Genomic DNA, 19058 nt, shown 5'->3' with positions numbered 1-19058 from the left:
CAGGGTAAGGAACCTCAGCTTCCTTCACAGGTGGTCGGAACGAAAGATCTTCTTGTCCTGTGACCTGCTCTGCTGCTGAGTAAGGACAGGATATCTTCCAGGGGCAGTCACTTGACTCAGTAATGGGTCCATATCAACAGACGTTGGTCCACTAAACCGACCGATAGATACTGCCAATTTTTACAATGTCTCTCCAACGTATTCCAAACGGAAAACAAGCCTCATTCTAGCCGGGTGCTGCCTATGTAGCTGTCAACCTGAATATTGAAAAGGCTTTCGCTATTGTCCAAGGAGATCGCTGATCACAACATGGCTGATTGTTGACACGCCACATCCCTACCTCAGGGGGCCGTTTATCAGTCTTGCTGACTGTCCCTTGCGAAGATGTCCAAGTACACTACTTTCGCCACAGAACTTGGGTCTTTCGCCTTTCTACCCAAGGATCACATTTTCCTTCTAGGAAGCTGCTTTGTTTGATTCATTTGAGTTGTCCATGAATTCTTGGCAAGTTTGCTGGCATCTAGACTCTGCGACTCACTCCCTTTTTTTCTTCTCCATATTTTCCCCGGATGTTTGGTGGATATTTTCCGTCCAGATGACCTGTTGACGGCTCAGGTTAATGATCCCGGCTGAAATGGATTGGTGTTTGATCGCCCTCCCTTACTGCTATTAGCCGGTGGTATGTGAGTTTTATCTACGTTCAATTCCAAGAGCGTAGCCGCATACCGGGGAAGTCTGGAAGTGTTCCGATCTGCCTGATCCTTCTACCTGGTTCTTCTAGCCTGTCTTAGGTTCGAAGGCAATCAAATATGTAGAAAGTTTGAGGTGGTTAGGGCCAATAACCTCTCTATATTCTACGTTCTAAAAAGGCATATAGCCGATGCTCACAGAAAGTTCCTTTACCTCCTTTGAGCCATTGATCCTTTGAACTGCTAGTCAGAGGTTTTTTGTACCAATAGTCTCTATTCTCTCCACAGAATTTGATGCTGCCTATCACACAGTATAAGCCATTATTCACAAGACGCTCACATTTAAAGCCACTGGGATTCGACCCGCACACCTAAGTGTCAATCATATTCAGGTAGGTTAAAAGATTCTAACAAATTTCACAGCAGCTCTGTTTGAATTCGGCAGAAGTCACTAAAAACCATGTTCACTGGCAGCCGCTAATAATTACATCTTGAAGTAGATCATGTTATCGATGCTCCATTAGGAGCGACAGTTGAGAGGGTAGTATACCATGCCTAGGCAGTTTACCCCGTGTGTCTCAGTCCTCAATTCGGCCAGGTACAAAACAGCTGGTAATACCAGTGGCAATTTCCCCCAGAGAAGTAGTCCTTGGTTACGGTGATCATGACAGCCACCTAGAATTACTATCAACTAAATAGTGTAGTAGTAGGACTAGTAGTATGGAGTACAGGTCACGTTTTGACGATCATGTGATGTGCTACAACGCAGCCAAGGTCCCAGAAGCATCTCATGGCTGAGTTGTTTGATTTAGTACATTTCGCCTCTCCCCCACCTCATCCTCTTGTATGGACACACACTGTCAGCCACATGATGTTCTGCAACGCCATGCTCGCCGACCAGCTCAATACTCTCATCTCCTGGCGCAGGCGGGAAATGAAGAGGAGAGGGAGAAGTCCTTCTCTGAACAGAGAGTGGTAGGCTCGGGCCGAAATAGAGCCAAGTTCTACTGTTGTCAACTAATTGCGTATTCGTTTGCATTCCAACAGTACCTAGAACCTAGTTGCTATTAGCTGATCGAGTCACCGGCAACTTGTTAGGTTCCTCTACAAAGGCAGAATAATGATTCGGAGCTCGTCCATGAGACGAGCCCTAATGACCCAAGGTTCGTAGTAGATGCAAACTGATTCACGCAGAACAATACAAAAACATAACATCGCGGCAGCCAAACTAGTCTGAGAACTCTGCTAAGTACTTCCACATGGATGAAGATGACTTGCAATCAGGGCTCCTATACGCCATCAATCGTCTCCATGATGACCGAATTCATGTCCAGCTGCCCGTATTTCGTGCATACTGTGTTCCGGGTGTTCCACTGTGGCGATGGAGCGGAGCCACGTAGCAGTCACTCATTATGTCAGGCGTGCTGCAAACCACTCGGGAGAGATCAGACAGGAACTAGGAAGGTGACTATGGTATCAGCAGGTAGAGTTATGCCGTGGAAGCTATGGGTAACTAGATCATCGTTTGGAGCCAAAATCTTAAACGTAGATAATCAAGTATTAGTATGAGGACTGGAGTTTTCATCGGATAATTACCCCATATGATCCTCCGCACTTTCCCCATCAAGCGAAAAGAGTCAAATTTGCACCGAATGGACTGAGGGTAGGGAGTAATAACTTAATAACGAGTCGGTAAGGTGCCTCATACCTCATGATCTCGAAGATTTCAATCACTTGTCGAAATAGCAAATAGCAAAATTTACGATGAGCAACTCCCCAACAAGCGAGATACAGCTAGGGAATTACTATGGAGTGGACAAGTAGAATGACCTGCTCTGGACTCCGGACTATTCCTGGTAGGCTTTCAGTAACACAAACGTCTTGGACTCTTCCGCAGCCAGGCTAGGTACTCCGTGAATCGGCGCCAGTTCCTAACATCCGCCATCACGACGATGGAAAAAAAGTACCATGGTATGAAGGATTATACGAACCGAAGGAAGACGTAGCTATCATTCACAATGTGCAGGACTCAGAATTCAGCTATTCACTTCGGCTCTGCACAGCGGCGGATGCCTCCGAACTCCTTACCAACCAACCTCTTTAAGCCTTGGCGTGGAGCATCCGACAATGAAACAAAAAGTGAGGCACATGGGGCCGCCACAGGAAAGAAGATTCACTCAGCAGGAGGAAACTTCAATCCAACTAGAATAGGTTAAAACAACGAAGCTGAGAACTTGTCTTCAGCATCGATAAGGAGTACGAAGCACCACAGTGATGCTGCTGTATTCTGTACTCTGTACAGAGTACTGTTTGATGTGGGGGCAAAAGCTCAGCCTCTGTCGTCTCAGTGGCGACAAAGAGGTCACAAGAACAACTCGTTGTCACATGATGGAAGCTTAACCCGCGGCATTTACCATACTTCTTCCTCCCTTTAACTTCGTATTTTTCGTTGGCCACGGAAGGCAGAACTAGAGGCTTTGAAGGTGCTCCGTGTTTCTATCGTTCCGAATTCATGGTCAATTTGAAATGGTCCTAAGGAACCCGAAAAGGGTATTGTCGCTGAGGTTACAGGATGGTTCTGTAAGGCATTCTATATTAGTCTGGAAAGACAGGATGCTTTGGGGTTTGGTGCATTTGGCATAGCAAGCGAAAATTATAGCTGTTCGAAGTACTGAAGTACTGAAGTACTGACTATTGTTTTAGTGTTGAGACTGAGAGCACTCAGAAGAATGTCACAGGCCCTAGGGATCTCAGGCATTGAATCAGTCAGGTATCATTAGTAGTCTAGTACAGCATAGGATGTCGTGATCCTCCATTATGCTTGTCAATTGTCCTTTAGCCCCATGAGACTCAATTGCGACGTGCAATTATCCAAAATGGCTCATACAAACCTGAAGGCCCTGCAGCTCACGCATAGATACTGATTATCAAGTTCCACAAGACCTCCTTATAGCCACCATTCGAGCTCTCGCGAGCATTTCACATCACAAGCTCGATTTGCTACCGAATGCTACGGCATTGATCAAAACATTGGTTTGCGGAAGATGATCTGCAACAGTTCAATCTGAAAGGGCTATGTAGGTGCGTGTAAGTGGCTTGAACTTGGCAGTTCTTCACTACCAGCATGGGATTGCGTTCCGTGTCAGCTTTGCTCTCATAAGACACAGCAGGATCAATAATAAGGGATCTGAGTTGTGACACTGATAGCCCCTACCCCCTAGCCTTGAAAACTGGATGTAGCACGTATGCGTCTACTCAACTCCGTATAGCCCGTACATTCCGTGGCTGATCCCGAAAGCGGATATATCCAGCCCTATGCAAAGGACATCAGGAATCGAGATTGCTTTGAAGTTGTCTCAAATTCCTACATTCTCATTTCTCGATTATGCAAAGGCAAAGCTTGGGTTGCGCACAGATATCAATATTATCCGGGGATCGTCGAAATCAATGGTCTAGAATCGACTATTATCAAGGGATACGGTGTCTTTGTCTGCATGCTCTGATTACTAGCCAGTCTCGAAGCAAGTATCCTGCTCACAAGTCTGGTGTTCAATAAATGATTCATCTACCCTACGTTCAAGCTATCAGGAATCAAAGAACGTACAACCGAAATTTAGTTGAAATGGAAGCTGTTGCGTCCCGTCTTTTTTCGACCTTCCTTTGTTTCTGTTTCTGAGCAGTCACATTCCACATATCTCCCAGGCTGCTATCCCCGGAGGCCAAAGTCCTGCGCAAAACACCGAACAACCAGAATGAAAGCTAAGACCGTGTCTACTCCATAACGGAAGCAGATCCGGTGCTGTCGGGAATTCGCCCGTTATGTTCGAGAAATCGACTAACAGACCCCGGAAAAGGTCTATGCGGATCTTACAGGTTCAATCGCCTCCAAAGAGTCGTATTCTACGTAAGGGTCACTTCGCCTGCTTCCCACTCATAAAGGACTCGGGATCTTTTTTTCTTGGAAGTTGGAAGGAATTCTGAAACCCTTAATCCTCACTCAGTCTTCCGTATATGATGGCTATACGTTTGCAGCATACTCACAGTGTCCAATGCAGAATCAGCTATTGAATAAAGCACCTATTTGCACCTCAGGCGAGCTCACGTGTATTTTCCCGTGATCTATCCCTTGAATGCCTGTCGTTTCTCAGTCACCAACGGCTGATATCCCATGAGCAAGAGTCCAAGCACAGATCAGGATCGTCAATGACTGGATTGGAACCCCTAGATTGATCGAGCACGACTTAAGCTTCCTTTGCTTCTCGGTGCAGTGATGCGCATTGCTGTACGAAGTACTGCGCACCCTCAGACAATCCCCCGAATTAAGCAACTAGGCCACGGAGAACAAGATTACGGCGTCTACTTGCGTAGAATGCAAATTAGTACTGGAAGGAGATGGCCTATCGCAACAAATGTCAATTGTCTCAACCCACCAAGGCTCCCACTACACTCAAGGAGGCCAGGGCTATCTCACCTGGCTGTCCAGGTACCTGGGAACACAGGTATGTTGACCGTTTGTCCTGTGGATCAAAAGAATCCTCGACTGTGTCGATCGCTTGACGCCTATACATACCGCTCTCTGCTCGGCAGTCTCTGAAGTAAGAGAGTCGAACTTTTGTTTATCTCTCTCTCTATTTCCTTCGGGATTGAAACGTACTGTACTTGTTCCTGCCCGATTATTACTGACAATCATACCCACTTCACTCGATACCTCCATCACTATGTATGTGGATAGTATCATGCTTCATACTCCGTGCGACATGTTTTGGCCTCGCGGCAGTCATAGCCCTACGGCGTGGAGCACTCCGTGTCTCAATCGATCCCTCCCTGTCCCTAGAAAACGGGTCATTTGATTCAAGACATGGTCAGAAGTTCCTTGTGTTGTCAAGTTGTCAATCATGCGCGAATCGTCAGACGCCTTTGCAAGCCACGTAGTCTGCGGGATGAAGCAGCAAAGAATCCTTAAGACTACAATGGAGGGAAAAAGTAAACGCTCAATAGCCTAAGTAATACAGAGCTAATCAGGCACCCGGAGCATATCGGCCGTGGGATTTCTTTTCCATACGACGATGGTGGCAGGCTAGTGAACAAATCATCGAAGCTACCAGGCCATCTGACATTGATGTCGTTAGTGGGATGAATGTGATTCGTGTTCCTGGGTAAATCGGTCTCTTCACGTGGTGAGGGTCGTGTTTCAGGATTTGTTATGGTTCATGTATTTTCCTATTTGTGAGTATGTGGATATGTCGACCGGACTTTCCATATGGACGCAAAGGCATAGTACTCGACGTGAGTCTCGGTGGATAAATATAGGTTAAGGATTGAGTCAGGTACATATCTAGATACTGCGGCTATGTATCTTAAAGGTCTCCTTTACCAAAATAGTCTCCATAGCCAATCGTTTGTACTGGATTCCTTCGGTTGTTGAGGTTGATGATCCGGTGTACCTTTTTTTTCCACCTATCAATGTACTCAAGAATATACTAAGGCTTACTTCGGTGGCTGATGTATACATTCAAGTATTGTCCATGTAATGCTTTTACATAATTAATCAGGTGGCTTGCTTTTAGATGCCACATTCGACACTTCTGGCGCCAGATCTTCACTTCAACGGGGATCTATCACTTCTAATGTATTTCGTGGGGGAAAGAACCGAAATCAAACGCATCCATGCACGTACTTCTGCTCTGAGAGATTATGTCTCAGTGTGATTGAGAATCCGACCCAGATAAACACTGGCCCCGATAGACAAACATCCTTCAAGCCTCATCCAGGGTACAACGTATCTGTGTCAACCTCGATCATCGCCAGATAGCCGCCACATGTGACATGAGCATCATCCGGTATCGTTGCCTATCGAAATCAGATCCCCTCACCACAGTCGTGTGATGGGCGCAATCAGCAGCACCATTGCAGCGCTGGACACAAAGTAGCGGTATAGATTCCTCGGATCTTAGCTACCAACCATAACGACATGGGATGAATGCACTGTCAACGCCACACGGACGGCGTATCGTCCCGAGGCTCAGTCCCTTGATGAATCATTAGACAAATACTGTGGTCATAATCATAATCCTAATCATCGTCGTCACAAGCAGAGAGCATATGGTAGATTGTTTAATTGCGTTCCCGTACGTCGGGATCATGGTACTCAGCCTGCCGCGAAACAGATCCAAGCCACGTCAATGAGCCCATGCCCATGTGACGGGGTATGACCGAGACTACCACCACCACACGTTTGCGGGATGTCATTACCACTGCTTCATTTTCTTTTGTCGCTCAGCCAGAGACGATTGATTGATGGAACGAAAGGGGGGGGGAAAATCAGACTGAGATGAAGCCGCCATGGGGCTTGCGCGGGTGTGATGCATCGTGACCCCACGACTGCATTTACCCCAGGTCAGCGAGGCGGTCTGTTGCCCATGGGGCCATGATGCTATTATCGTGCCTCATTTTCGACCCAACAAGTACAACTGACAAAGAGATGATATGGTGTTGACCGATTCGAGTCTAGAACAGAAGATTGGCGCCTGGCGATCGGTCGTAAATTCGCACAGAACTGTCTATTGTTACTATATTCGGCCCTGGCTGGGATATTGCTTTTTCCTTCATGGTACAGGGGTACATGGAACAAGCATAAGATCCAAGCGCCTGGTCATCTGAACGTCTGAGATTTCTTTCGCCTACGATGTCTGGCGATATGACCTTTTCTTTTGCTATCGTGTCTGAACCTGAGCGTTCGCGCCCGAGATAGGCGTCCAATATTGCGAGTTACTTGGATGATGCTGGTAACTTGGTCGCTTCGAAGGCATCTGTTGTTTTCATGATTTGCTGTCAGCAAATGTTTCTATCCGATCACTGTGCTGGCCATTGACACCTCCATTATACATCTCGATAACTCCCTAACTGACTCATCAGACTTATTCGTGCTTTCGATCGTTCTAGAACAAGATCCCTCAACATGGAGGTTTCCCACCGGTCCCTCTAAACCATCCTTTGTTTCACAGAGGCATTCTCCTGTCAAGATTTGTTGTCATATTCGGATCTGTCATGAATTCATGATCATTTCGTCGCGCCATGCAGTCCACATTCCTCTTCAGTCTCTCTGCTGACCGCAACTCCAGGCCATGATATTGCTGCGAGGGAGGGGTCTTCGCGTCGTCCTTCGCTCAGGCGGCCAAGTTGAACAATCCTCCAGTCGTGGCTCTCAAATTAGGGATATAAAGTATTCGCGAGACTTGATCAGGGGCTGCTTACACCAGTTTAACGGTGAAGACGGGTCAGCTAGTAACCATATCCATGTAGCACTGTATGATCCTGACTGGGCGTAAGCTCTATACGGAGGAGACGACGAAAAGAAGAAGAGATCGCGAATAGAGCCTGGTAACCTATCTTCGATTAGAGAGCAGACTGCTTAGAATCTCTCTGTTTACTGTCTATGGAATATAGCCAACTCTCGATCAACTGTAGAATTGTGAGTTGTACACAAATCATTTTGTCTTGGACATACGCCAGCCCTATATTCCTCCTGGTCACATATGCATATACAGATCTCACAGAAACCCTAGGATTTTACCAGTTTATGATACTACAATACTTTGTGGCAACACCATTCTGGTGTTATGAATGGATTTAGTGCAATTGTGTCAATATGCACTTGCAAAATGCCAACATCTTACGTGTGTAACTGGGACTTCCATACAGACCCCCATTCAAGCCCACTGATCCTGATCAGGTATCCTTATTTGCTCATTCACTGGACTGCTACACCGCATTTATGAACGTTCAAGGCTTTGAATGCCCCTGGAGAGCCTCTCCCTCCAATTCATCCTCCCTGCCAAATGACCATATCCCACCATCGTCATTACACACCTCCTTATCTCTCATTCAAGGCCATGGACTTTGTCAGATTCTGGCTGTCCGATGGATGGGAAGCATCCAGCTCCACAGTGACATGGGACTATGGGACTGAGAAAGTCTCAAGGAGACTGGGACGGTGTCCGTAAAGCCGTAGACACCAGGCTGGCGCCGGTTGAGTGTCTGAAGAAGCTCCCCAGTCCCCATTTGAAGACAGGTGGCATCGGCGATGAACTCCAGTGGACTATCGACATGGAGTAAACTAATCTCCCCACCCGATAGACCATGGCATGCCTGCAGACTGCAAGCAAGAACTTTAACGTCAACAATCTTCAGGCATTTTTCAGTGACAGTCGTAGGGCGGCTCTATTTCTCAATGGCTACTGCCTAAAGCTTAGAGACATGCCAGTTGCCGAGGAGGGCCTGATAGATTCGGCCTCGTCCAAGACTCTCCCCGCAAACCACTCGCTCCCGGTCGACAATCTCACCGCCATTGCCAATCGCCAGGAAAAGGAACAACTCCTGAGGCATCGGAGCCGGTCGTCACAGCTACGATTAATATGACGAGCAAGACATCCACGTGCTGTCTGCCCACGTCGCCATCTTGGAAGGCGATGCCACCGACTGGTTGCCATGAGATACATCAGAATGCCTGCTCAGCCAGATGGGTGGCCACGCTGGGTTGCCGGACTCGTGGTACCGTGACCATTATGCAAACTGCGCAAAGATGTGAAATGGTGGTTTGAGAACTCAGGGGCGATGTCGGGACTCTGCTTATGCTCACCATAAGGAAGAACTCTTCTAAAAGTGGCAGCTCGTGGCGCCGGATGCAACCGCGCCTGTCATCGAATAGTACGTTGATAACCTACTAAAGCAGCCAGACTTCATTTTTCTTTTTACTGCGCACAATAATGGGTAGTAATAGCAGGTCTATCCACTCCTATAACCAATGGTTGGTTAGAGTCATACTCGGTCCAAGCCCCAGGATTTTGAAAACCATTCGGCATGTTCAACACAAAGTAGACTTCATTTCTCCATCTGTAAACAGAAACTGTTCCTCCACATTGAGCAAACTGTTTACAGATGGAGCAGCTGTTCTATGTGGTTTTTGCAAACGTACCTTCATATTGTCGGGTAATCGCTCGGTCATCTGCGCCTTCTCGGACCGAAGAGAACTGGAGTCTTCTATGATGGAAACTTGACGCTGAATTCCCAAACGTCCAAGCGCTCCTCGTAAGCTTGCAGAAATGCCTTTTACTGGAGAAATTGAGAGCACGACGGTGTCCATGGGCCGAGCCATTTGTTGATGTTCTTTCATAGCTGGCCATCAGTGCAAGTTCCGTAGCAAGATGTATTTCTTTTGTACATGAACACATCAGAGACAAGCGTTTGACCATCTCACCACTCAAGTCTCCGATCACACTTCAAACCGGGCATACATCATCAGGAGTACTCCAGTAGTGACTGTGGAGTATCAGATAGATATCGGAGAAGGTTGATTGCACGGAGTTGCCGGTGTCAGTGGATCTTTAGCAGTCCCACACATGATCGGGAGCCCGTGATCCCGAACTACCGATCCTCCGACGGAAACATTACCACCTTTGTCTTCAGATTTTGACCTCCAAATCTTCTCCCTCGAGACATTAATGCTGTCTGATGTTTGTCTTTCGGTTAAAAATTGCTACATCTTGGATAGTAGACTACTGAAAGAGACCCAAGGGCTACTTATTGGTGGGCTCCGTCAGAGAACTTCGGAGCATCAAACTATCACATTCCAACGGCCCAACCGCTTCAAACTACACAGCTGACCAGTTGGTTCGGTGCATTTCCTTTTATATATGATTAAAGTCTTGAATAACAGCTGAACTGTTCAGTGTCTAAGAAAAACCTTTCTCCTTAAAATTCCCCCTATTGGGACCTCGCAGCTTCCTGATCAGGCTTCCGGCAGGTCCGGGTCCATATATCCTGCTCATGACTGCAGAAACACGCTGCCTGGTTTAACAAAACCATGCAGAACTTGTCAATCGCAGCTGAGAGCGTTCTTTCTCTGGGATCGCTGGACGGTTGTGCAAGCATCCACCAAGCACCAAGATTCAAGGACCACCATAATGTGATTCGAATACGTAACCCTCTGGTAAGAATCGTCTGGATTTCTCGCTCGGTAAAGAAACAGCATTCATTCATAGTTGTCTCCCAGATTTGCGAAGCTTGCTACAAGAGCAAGATAAAGTGTGAGCCTAGTGCCTCCAACACGTCTTGTAAGCAGTGTACGCGTCGTCGCATTCCATGCGAACTCACTTCTCGGAAGGAGAAGCAGGAGCGTACAAAAAGGTAAGAGTGCAGAGACCGAAGCAATGACTTCCAGTCACCCACTTTATGGTAAGTTGTACATAGCTGACAGATTTAGACGCCTGTATGTAAAGGCTTTGAAGGAGCGCTTATATAGGGTGGAGTCGCTGCTTAAAGCGGCTGGTCTGGTGAACGAGGAGAATCTTTCGTCTCCAGAAGCCAGCAGCGATGATGATGTGTCGCTCGAAGAGGACGGAGTGGAAGCCGAAAGTGAAGATGAGTTCTCAACTCCACTACCGCATAACTCAAGTGTGCACAAGGTTCGCATGTCCAAGTCGGCCGATCAGCAGTCGGGACTTGAGTCACCTAGCAGGCTTTCTGGTACTGAGGATAGCCAACATGTTTCCTTAATTCGATGGGACAACAAGGCTGACTCCTTATACTACGGTATGTCGTTCATCAAATATCTGAGCCTTCCACCCTAAGATTCTGACCTGTTTCAGGACGTTCTTCCTCATTGTCCATTTTATCCAGAGAAGGGATCGAGTGGATCAAGCACAAGACCGGTGAAGTCGACTTCCTTCGTTTGCTAGTCTCAGACACAAAGCACGATAGTCCATGGGACTATTGGCGGCCTGACGTGTTCCATGATGTATTTGCTTCGAAGGTCTTCAAACCTCTTCCGCCTCGAGCGGAGGTATTCTCCTTGCTGGGCGATTATTTTCGAACCATCAATCGCTTGTTCCCACTTTACCATGAAGCCTCTTTCATGGAAATGGTGGAATGGCAGTACACACAGCAGACGTGCGATGACGCTGCTCGGTGGGCCAGCATCAATATCATTCTCGCCTTGGCCTATGAATATAGATACTCAAACAGTCTCAAGCCAGAAAAGGACAAGGAAAGAGCATGGCTCTATTATAAGAACGCCATATCGGTTTTCACTGAGCTGACGCTGCGCCGAACTGACATGCTGAGTGTACAAGCTCTCCTTGGCATGGCGCTTTTCCTTCGCGGTAATTCAGGCACTCAGTCAGCAATGCCTTTAATAACGGCAGCCATCAGAACGTGCCACCGACTGGGTCTCCATCGTGACACCCCACGGCCTCACCTTGCCCCAGCAGAGCAGGAGCAGAGGAAAAGAGTCTTCTGGATCGCCTTTATTCTAGACCAAAGGTAAGACCAAAATTATCAGCTTCCTTTTCGCCACAACTGTTCGAATCTGATATAACATGGTAATGCAGTACATGTATACGAACTGGAAATGCGCCAACTCAACATCCTGACGATTTCGACGTTGAGATCCCTGCTGTTGATCCCGAAAATGATCTCCTGCTAAGCGACGACAAGCCATTTTTCCAGCAACTTTGTAGAATCACCATTATCAAGAGTCGTATATACACGGAGCTCTATTCTGAAAAAGCCTTGCAGAATAAGACCGCAGCTGAAGTTATCAAGATTGTGAAGAAACTTCACGCTGAGCTCGGTGAATGGAGGGCGGCGAACACGTTTGATGATCAATTGAAACAGGGAGCGGCAGGCGAAGATTTTCTGCGAGGATTTGCGTCCGCCGGCATGCAGTTCGTCTACTTCAATTCATTGATCTTGATCCATCGGATGGTTCTAGTCATTGCCTTTATCTACCGACAACGTCTCGCAAATGGAGGTCCTGCACCTGACGATGCCAATTTGATCCTTCGAGAATCGTCCTCCTCCATTGCTTTTTGTTCAGAGGCTGCTCGAGATACATTGAGGCTCGTTAATAATCTCCCATGGGGTGATATAGCATGGATATGGTAAGGCAACGATAGCATCAGGCACAGATTTACCTTTTATTTCGATGCTCACTATTCTCACAGGTCCCTTCTTTATTACGTGTTTCTGGCCGTTATGACAATTTTCATTAACATTCTGCGAGACTCGCGGTACCCTAACGTCAGGGAAGATATTCAATCGCTTAACATGGCCTCGACATTCTTCGCCACGCTGATCCCAAGTGACGGGCCCTCCAACTACGCCAGGTTCATGACGCAAATGAGCGCAAACTTTGAACGAATAGCCAGATCTGTCGTAGAGCGAGATCAAAAGGCAACCAAACTCAGCCAGAGAGCAACTTCTCGTACATCAATGACCAGAGCAGAAGGCCACGATCTCGCATCAGAAGAACAACGAAGCCAACGTAGCCAACCGGCAGAAGCGCCAAAATCATCCCCTTCATCTTCTCCTGTCCACTCGCCCTCGATCATCGATATTCCCCATCTCCCTGGTCTTCCCCGCATCAACTCTTCCGGCTACGTGGTACCCGATAGCAGCCCTTCGGCGTCCGATGACCTCCAACCTTCAAATTCTTATCCTCCAATTGAAAACGCCTGTCAAAACGGCGCAGCGTCATCTGAATCATCCGCTTCTCCCCAAGTTTTCAATAATCCCACCTATCCCTTTGATGCATTCTTCCCAATGCCGATAGCCAATCACATCCCTCAAAGCGAATTCTGGCAAACCATCCCGATAGCGGACTGGGGACCCCCGGGTTCGAATCAGTTCAGTGACGATCCCTATATGCAAGGTTTCTTTCAAGGAAGGGCACCGTCCTTCGCAGCACCAACCACCACAGCGACGCCGAGCAATATGCCTTCGGTTCCCCCTGACTTGGGATTTTCTACTGAAAACCCGGGCCAATTTGTTGACGATCAGGGGCCAAGTCAGAGCATCTGGCCGGGCGGAGGGTTTGGAAACCCATTCTCTTAATATGAGATTGGGTTGCGCGTTCTTAATGCATTAAAGTTATATACAAGCAACACAACATTTGACGACATATTATGCTGAACTTAATCTTGACGAATGACGCGATGACAAATACATATTTCTTAAAGCTTAGGCCTGACCTTTGAACATTATCCGAAACTCTCCATGTACAAATGAGATATCTTCAGGAAGACCACTGAATCAACGAACGCCGACCCTGAAACGAAAGAACTCGGAACGCCTGTGTACAATCACCTTGGCCCTTAAATGACGCCCCAGCTAAGTAAACGCCGTAGACACCCCATACTCTGTCCTTGTCTATCCATAGGTACTTTAGAAAACAGTCCCTGTAAGCATTCGAACGGCTCTACTCCAAACACCATTCCCAAGTTGTGCTCCGGCAGTCTTCTCCCCCATTTCCTTGCAGAGGATGGTTCGCATCTCCGTCTCAGACATGCCGAGGTCATTGCCAGATCCGAAACCATACACCTTACTGGCGATCACATCAATCTCGAAATCCAAAGAACCGACGTCGCCGGACTCATTGTCTTGGACCACGTGGGTTCTCACTCCAAAGTCGACGTCGATTCGCTGTTTCTCATTGCTTGCGTGCTTCTTTGTGGATCTGGACGCCTGTGTTTTTCGGCCCTCGGCTGTGTCAGTTCCGAGAATAGTGCATCGGGCTCTAAGCGACAGCTTGTCTTCGTCCTCGGATAGCCTGAGTTTAGTTACGCCGCAGAATTCAAGCATGCGGGCTTCTTCCTCTAGGCTGAGCACGGAGTTCCAAGCATTTGAGATGAAGCGCAAGAGATGCTTCGGAGCTATAGTGGCTGTCTTGTGCTCTAGGGTTTTGAGGTGCTTCTGAAGAGATTTGAGGACTAACAAGGCGATAGGAGACAGCTGCGGCGCTCGTACCGTCGACTTGGCGCCGTTTCTTGGGTGGTATTTCAACTCAAGATGCGGGCTTGTCTTCTCGTCAATGCTGGATGGCGGTTGAGCTGCGTTTTCAGTAGCAAAGGTCGCCGGGTGGAAGACGAGTTGAAGCTGCTCTCGGTATGACATGGTCAACAAAGGGCCTGCGGGTGAGCCGGAGGGGGTGGCTGATACAATAGACCAGCCTGTCTGAAGCTCAGTTTTCCGAACGGATTCTATCGAGATTGTGAGCAATCGTCGAGCATGCATAATATTCAAGTGACCGAGTAATCTTACCCGTCAATTCACTGATTTCCTTTGCGCTCCAGCCATGGCACTCCTCTTTTACCCTTTCAGCTTCCTTGATCTGCGCCAAGAACTCAGCTTTGAGTTCCGCTCCCGACTCAAGACTGTTAGTCTTCTCTTGCACCTGGCCTTGAAGCTCCTGCAGTTGCTTCTTCTTCAACTCTATCTCATCCTCTAAGCTGGAGAGCTTCTCCCGCGCATTTCGCAGTTCATCCTGGTCGCAACTCTCCATCTCGTCCGTAAGTTGCTGTAAGTTCGCGGCTTCCTCTTGCAGCGCTGATTGTTTCTCGACAAGAGCAGGTACTATGCCATCGAGCAAGGTCTCATATTTTGTCAATAGATCTCCATCCGCCTTCATCTCATCAACATGCCGGTAGAGGCCTTCTTTCAGACCTTCAAGAAGCTTCATACGCCATTCGTACCATGTGGCTTTGCTCTGTAATCTAGCATGGGTCTTGACATTCCGGAACTGGTTGTCCATCAACAGCCGGATGTCTGGCGGAGCAGTGGCATATTCTCGGAAGAGTGGCGGGTTCTCAGCGTATGTCTCGGCTTCAATGGATCGAATCACCTGTCGGCCTTCAGAGATGTAGGATTTCAACTCGCGGCACGACTAGGAAGGGGTCAGCAAACATCTAGGTCGAAGGGAAAGCAGACAGCTTACATGCTGATACAACTCAAGCATGGGCACAGTACAGAAACCGGCAGCGACACAATCTTCAAAACTGGCTGTGGCGGCCTTGGACTCAGCAGAGAGCCTAGCCGTCCTCTTACTCACACTCCCAGGGGCTGTAGTATGCCTTCGTTTGGTTGTAGTCAGCTCCATGAAATGGATGTTAGTCATGTTCAAGAAATCCTGTAGCTGAATAGGTTCAAATTCGGGCTCGCTATCTTGCGGAGCGACATTGCCCTCTTCAGTTGATGTTGATTCTGTACTGGAGTTGAAAGACTCGGATACGTCTTTCGCCGGAGTAAGCGACAAGGAGCTGGTCTTTGGCTCCTGACTTGGGGTCGTGCTACCTTCAATGGGTGGTGCAACAACAGATCTACGAGTGGGTGAGCGCTTCAAATGTCCGACCGTCTCATCCTTTGTCGGCGGTGCCGGAAGTTTGATGCTCTTCACTGGGCTGGCGTTGCGGCCCTTCAAGCGCTTAGGAGTATTATCGGCCTCCTCTTCATCATCCTGATCTAGCTCTACGGGTCGCTTGCCCAATAAACCCCGGGCAGCACCCACGTGTAAACTCTTGCGGCCACGGAGCTTGTTCTTCTTTGGTGTGAGGCTCGAAATCATATCCTTTAGATTCGCAGTAGGATCCAACTGCAATGGGGGAATATGACCGTCTTCCCGCTTCTCCTCTTCTTCACGCTCCATGTCGACTTCTTCTTGGAGTTTCAGAGGATCTTCAAAGCGCACACCCGATTTTGGCTGCTCTTGAGGAACGAAGCGTGGAGCGTCCTCTCCGATTGATCGTCTCTTATCAAGCATAGCAGCCACGCGAGGCGAGCCTAGACCCTCTTTGTCGATTCCAAGACCGGATGAACGCCGTTTCTCGTGAGGGCGTAGTACGAAAAGGGGGACGGCTTCACCGGTCACCGCAGTAGATCCAAAGAGACTCTTGCGGCCAAGGGATTTATCCTTGCTGGCAGAAAGGTGGGTCTCAGACTGAAAAAGCTTCCTCGGCGATGCACTTCGGTTATTTGTCATGCTCAAAGGAGTCTTGCTGGGCGTCATGGATTGACTGGCTTGGGGTGTTGAGTCCTTTGGCGAAGTCAATGTATTCTTCACTGGTGATTGGTGTGGCGAGTGTGCCGACGGCGTGTTCGACATCCGACGGCTCAGGCTTTGCCTAGTTGATCGAGGTCGGACACTGGCTAAACTGGGGCTTCCACTTTCAGAGGCAATAGCAGCCAGGTGGAAAGAAACTGGCGATTTTGAAGGAGATTGTCGGACATTCTCCTGGAAGGGAGAGCTTTGGGGTTGTTCATTCTCTGACTCAGAATTCGCGTCCCTCCTTTCCTGGTTTTGGTCGACAGTCGCTGGCAAAATTCGTCCCATGGCAGTTGTAAGCTCCATTCCAGCTGTCTGGTCTTCGTCCTGCCCATCTCGAGTCCCGGTTGCTGAAAGAATGCCGCCAACTGCCCCTGTCATCTCCATGTCTGCCTCGCCTTCCATGCTGCCACCATCATCCTCATCGTTCCACCCACCGGTATTTGCTTCCTCAGAATGCTGAGTCTGAAACGGTTTGTTGAGAACACCCCCTACAACAGAGGTGAATTCCATTGTCATCTCCTCGTCGCTAGCATTACTTTCGCCACCTGCGGACCTGGTGGGAGATGCAGATTGTTTAATGCCACCAATCACATTCGTGAATTCCATTGTTTGCTCATCATAGTTTGTCTCTTCGCTCATTGACTTGCGCCGGACGGTGCTCTGGCGACGACTTGGCTGGATGATACGCCCAATTGCGTTAGTTACCTCCATGCTGAGGTCTTCGTCTGCGATATCCGCGGAATCATTGGGAACAGTCGATGACTGGATTGAGTTGTGCGATGGGTTGATATTCTCTTGGTCATGCAAAGCGCTAATATCCTCCCATTCAAAACTTTGCCTTTGGCCCTTTTTGATCCATGGCTGGAAAGCGCCAGTGATTTCTTGGTCAGCGATTTCCATTGACATCTTCCCATCCTCATCGTAGTCAATGCCTCTCGTTCCAGCTTCTTTAGCTGCTTGGCGTAGGGCCTCGTTCAGGCGGGCGCTGGAACTGGTACTAGAGCTCGACCGATCTGAACGGGCACTCGCAGTTGAATGAACAGTCATGTTGTCCATACTCATCGCCGTACTCTCCCCATCAAATCCGGAGCCTGAGGAATTGTCGTCATCATCGTCATCGTCACCTTCCCTTGGAACGTCTTGAAGGCTAGTATCCTCCAAGCCATCTGCAGACCCTCCGCTGAATGGACTAGACGACAGATCTTGCGAAGTTGCGTGTTCATCATACGCTGAAAACGAACGATTCCTGAGCTCTTGCAGGTCCGGATACTCCACCGGAGAAAATGCAATGTCTGATTCCGCTACAGTGTCAGGTGTGGACGGGGGTTCTCTCTGAATGGCCGCTGGTGTCGGCGCTTGGTTCTCAGCGAGGGACGAAGCACGCCGGGTGGAGTTAGAAGCCGATGAGGAAGTCGAATCATCAGGAATTTCGACTACGTTCCACGTGTGTAGTGTTGCCTCCGGAGCGAAAGAAACGCGGCGGTTCGCTTTACGCAGACAAGTTTTAGCCAACGGTATGATTTCCGAAGAAGACGCTGACTTACCCATTGATTTTCGGCGCGCTTCTCTCTTTTCCAGAATAATCTGACGCTCGCGCTCTCTCCTCTCCTTCTCCTCCTGTTCTCTTGCGGCGGCGATCGCAGATGACGCATTGAAGCTATCGAATGGATTGGCTGGATCCTCTGGGCCAGACGCTGACGGCTGCGCGGGAGTCTCAATGTCTACCAATAAATCTCCTTTCCCTTTATCTTTATTATCGCCATGGACACCGTCCTGTTGTGCGCCGCGCGCTGGAGTGTGTTTGCGCGTTTCTTCGAAAGATGGAATGTTTCGAACGGGAGAGACAGGAATTGTCGGTTTGAGAATAGATTTGAGCGGAAAAGCTATGGTAGACTAAATGATACTTCAGTCATCATCATGTCTTACAAAATAAACAATTTGAGTGGCCAGGAAAGTACCTTGCGCCGATTGCCATTTGAATCCTGAAGCGCATCCAAACCACCAGGTCCTAAGCTCTTACTACGGGATTTTTTATCTTTTCCCGCACGTTTCGCGAAGCCATCTTGACTTTGAGCTGCACCTATATCTGCTGTGGCATTTTCTTTATCTAGCCCAGAGGTCAATCTCGAACGAGGCACATGGGCAATGGAACGGCGAGATCGCGGACGACCCGACCCCGCGGAGTCACCTCGGGACACCATGAGGGCAGGTGAAGAACATATACAAGAAAATGTCTAGGCAATCTCCAAGATCACTGATCAAAGGCGGATTTCTACCGCCAATTATATGAATCACGATTGTTCTCAAACGGAAAGTAGCATTATCAATCCGACGCCGTCAACAAACTACAACATACATCAACAAGCGCGTCTCCCGGTCGCCGCTCATGTGACCACCTTCAATGTAAACAAACCAAAAAAGCCCTAGCCGAACCGCACCATTCCGTATTTAGTCTAGTGTCCTCATCGCACACTCACACTATGGAATATCGA

General features: G+C 48.4%; 3 protein-coding genes across 3 annotated transcripts; 1 reads left to right on the top strand and 2 right to left on the bottom strand.

The window, feature by feature from the left end:
* Nucleotides 1–9199: 9199 nt before the first annotated feature.
* Nucleotides 9200–9843, bottom strand: AFUA_2G04160 (uncharacterized protein; the record flags this gene model as incomplete). Its single annotated transcript, XM_744455.1, has 2 exons — nucleotides 9200–9382; nucleotides 9664–9843. The coding sequence occupies 2 exons, from the start codon at nucleotides 9841–9843 to the stop codon at nucleotides 9200–9202; spliced, it is 363 nt and encodes a 120-aa protein (XP_749548.1).
* A 257-nt stretch (nucleotides 9844–10100) lies between these two features.
* On the top strand, nucleotides 10101–13580 carry AFUA_2G04150 (transcription factor domain-containing protein; the record flags this gene model as incomplete). The annotated part of the gene is made up of 7 exons (XM_077804074.1): nucleotides 10101–10358; nucleotides 10418–10677; nucleotides 10741–10874; nucleotides 10951–11279; nucleotides 11336–12008; nucleotides 12077–12628; nucleotides 12692–13580. The coding sequence occupies exons 2-7, from the start codon at nucleotides 10552–10554 to the stop codon at nucleotides 13578–13580; spliced, it is 2703 nt and encodes a 900-aa protein (XP_077660238.1). The 5' UTR covers nucleotides 10101–10358; nucleotides 10418–10551.
* A 330-nt stretch (nucleotides 13581–13910) lies between these two features.
* AFUA_2G04140 (kinetochore-microtubule binding complex subunit SPC105) lies at nucleotides 13911–18990 on the bottom strand (the record flags this gene model as incomplete). The annotated part of the gene is made up of 5 exons (XM_077804073.1): nucleotides 18525–18990; nucleotides 18111–18459; nucleotides 15460–18053; nucleotides 14787–15408; nucleotides 13911–14725 (listed from the first exon to the last, which is right to left on the bottom strand). The coding sequence occupies exons 1-5, from the start codon at nucleotides 18765–18767 to the stop codon at nucleotides 13911–13913; spliced, it is 4623 nt and encodes a 1540-aa protein (XP_077660237.1). The 5' UTR covers nucleotides 18768–18990.
* Nucleotides 18991–19058: the final 68 nt, after the last annotated feature.

Source organism: Aspergillus fumigatus, chromosome 2 (genome assembly GCF_000002655.1).
Source record: "Aspergillus fumigatus Af293 chromosome 2, whole genome shotgun sequence".
NCBI lineage: Eukaryota > Fungi > Ascomycota > Eurotiomycetes > Eurotiales > Aspergillaceae > Aspergillus > Aspergillus fumigatus.
This window is presented reverse-complemented; position numbering and strand designations above follow the sequence as displayed.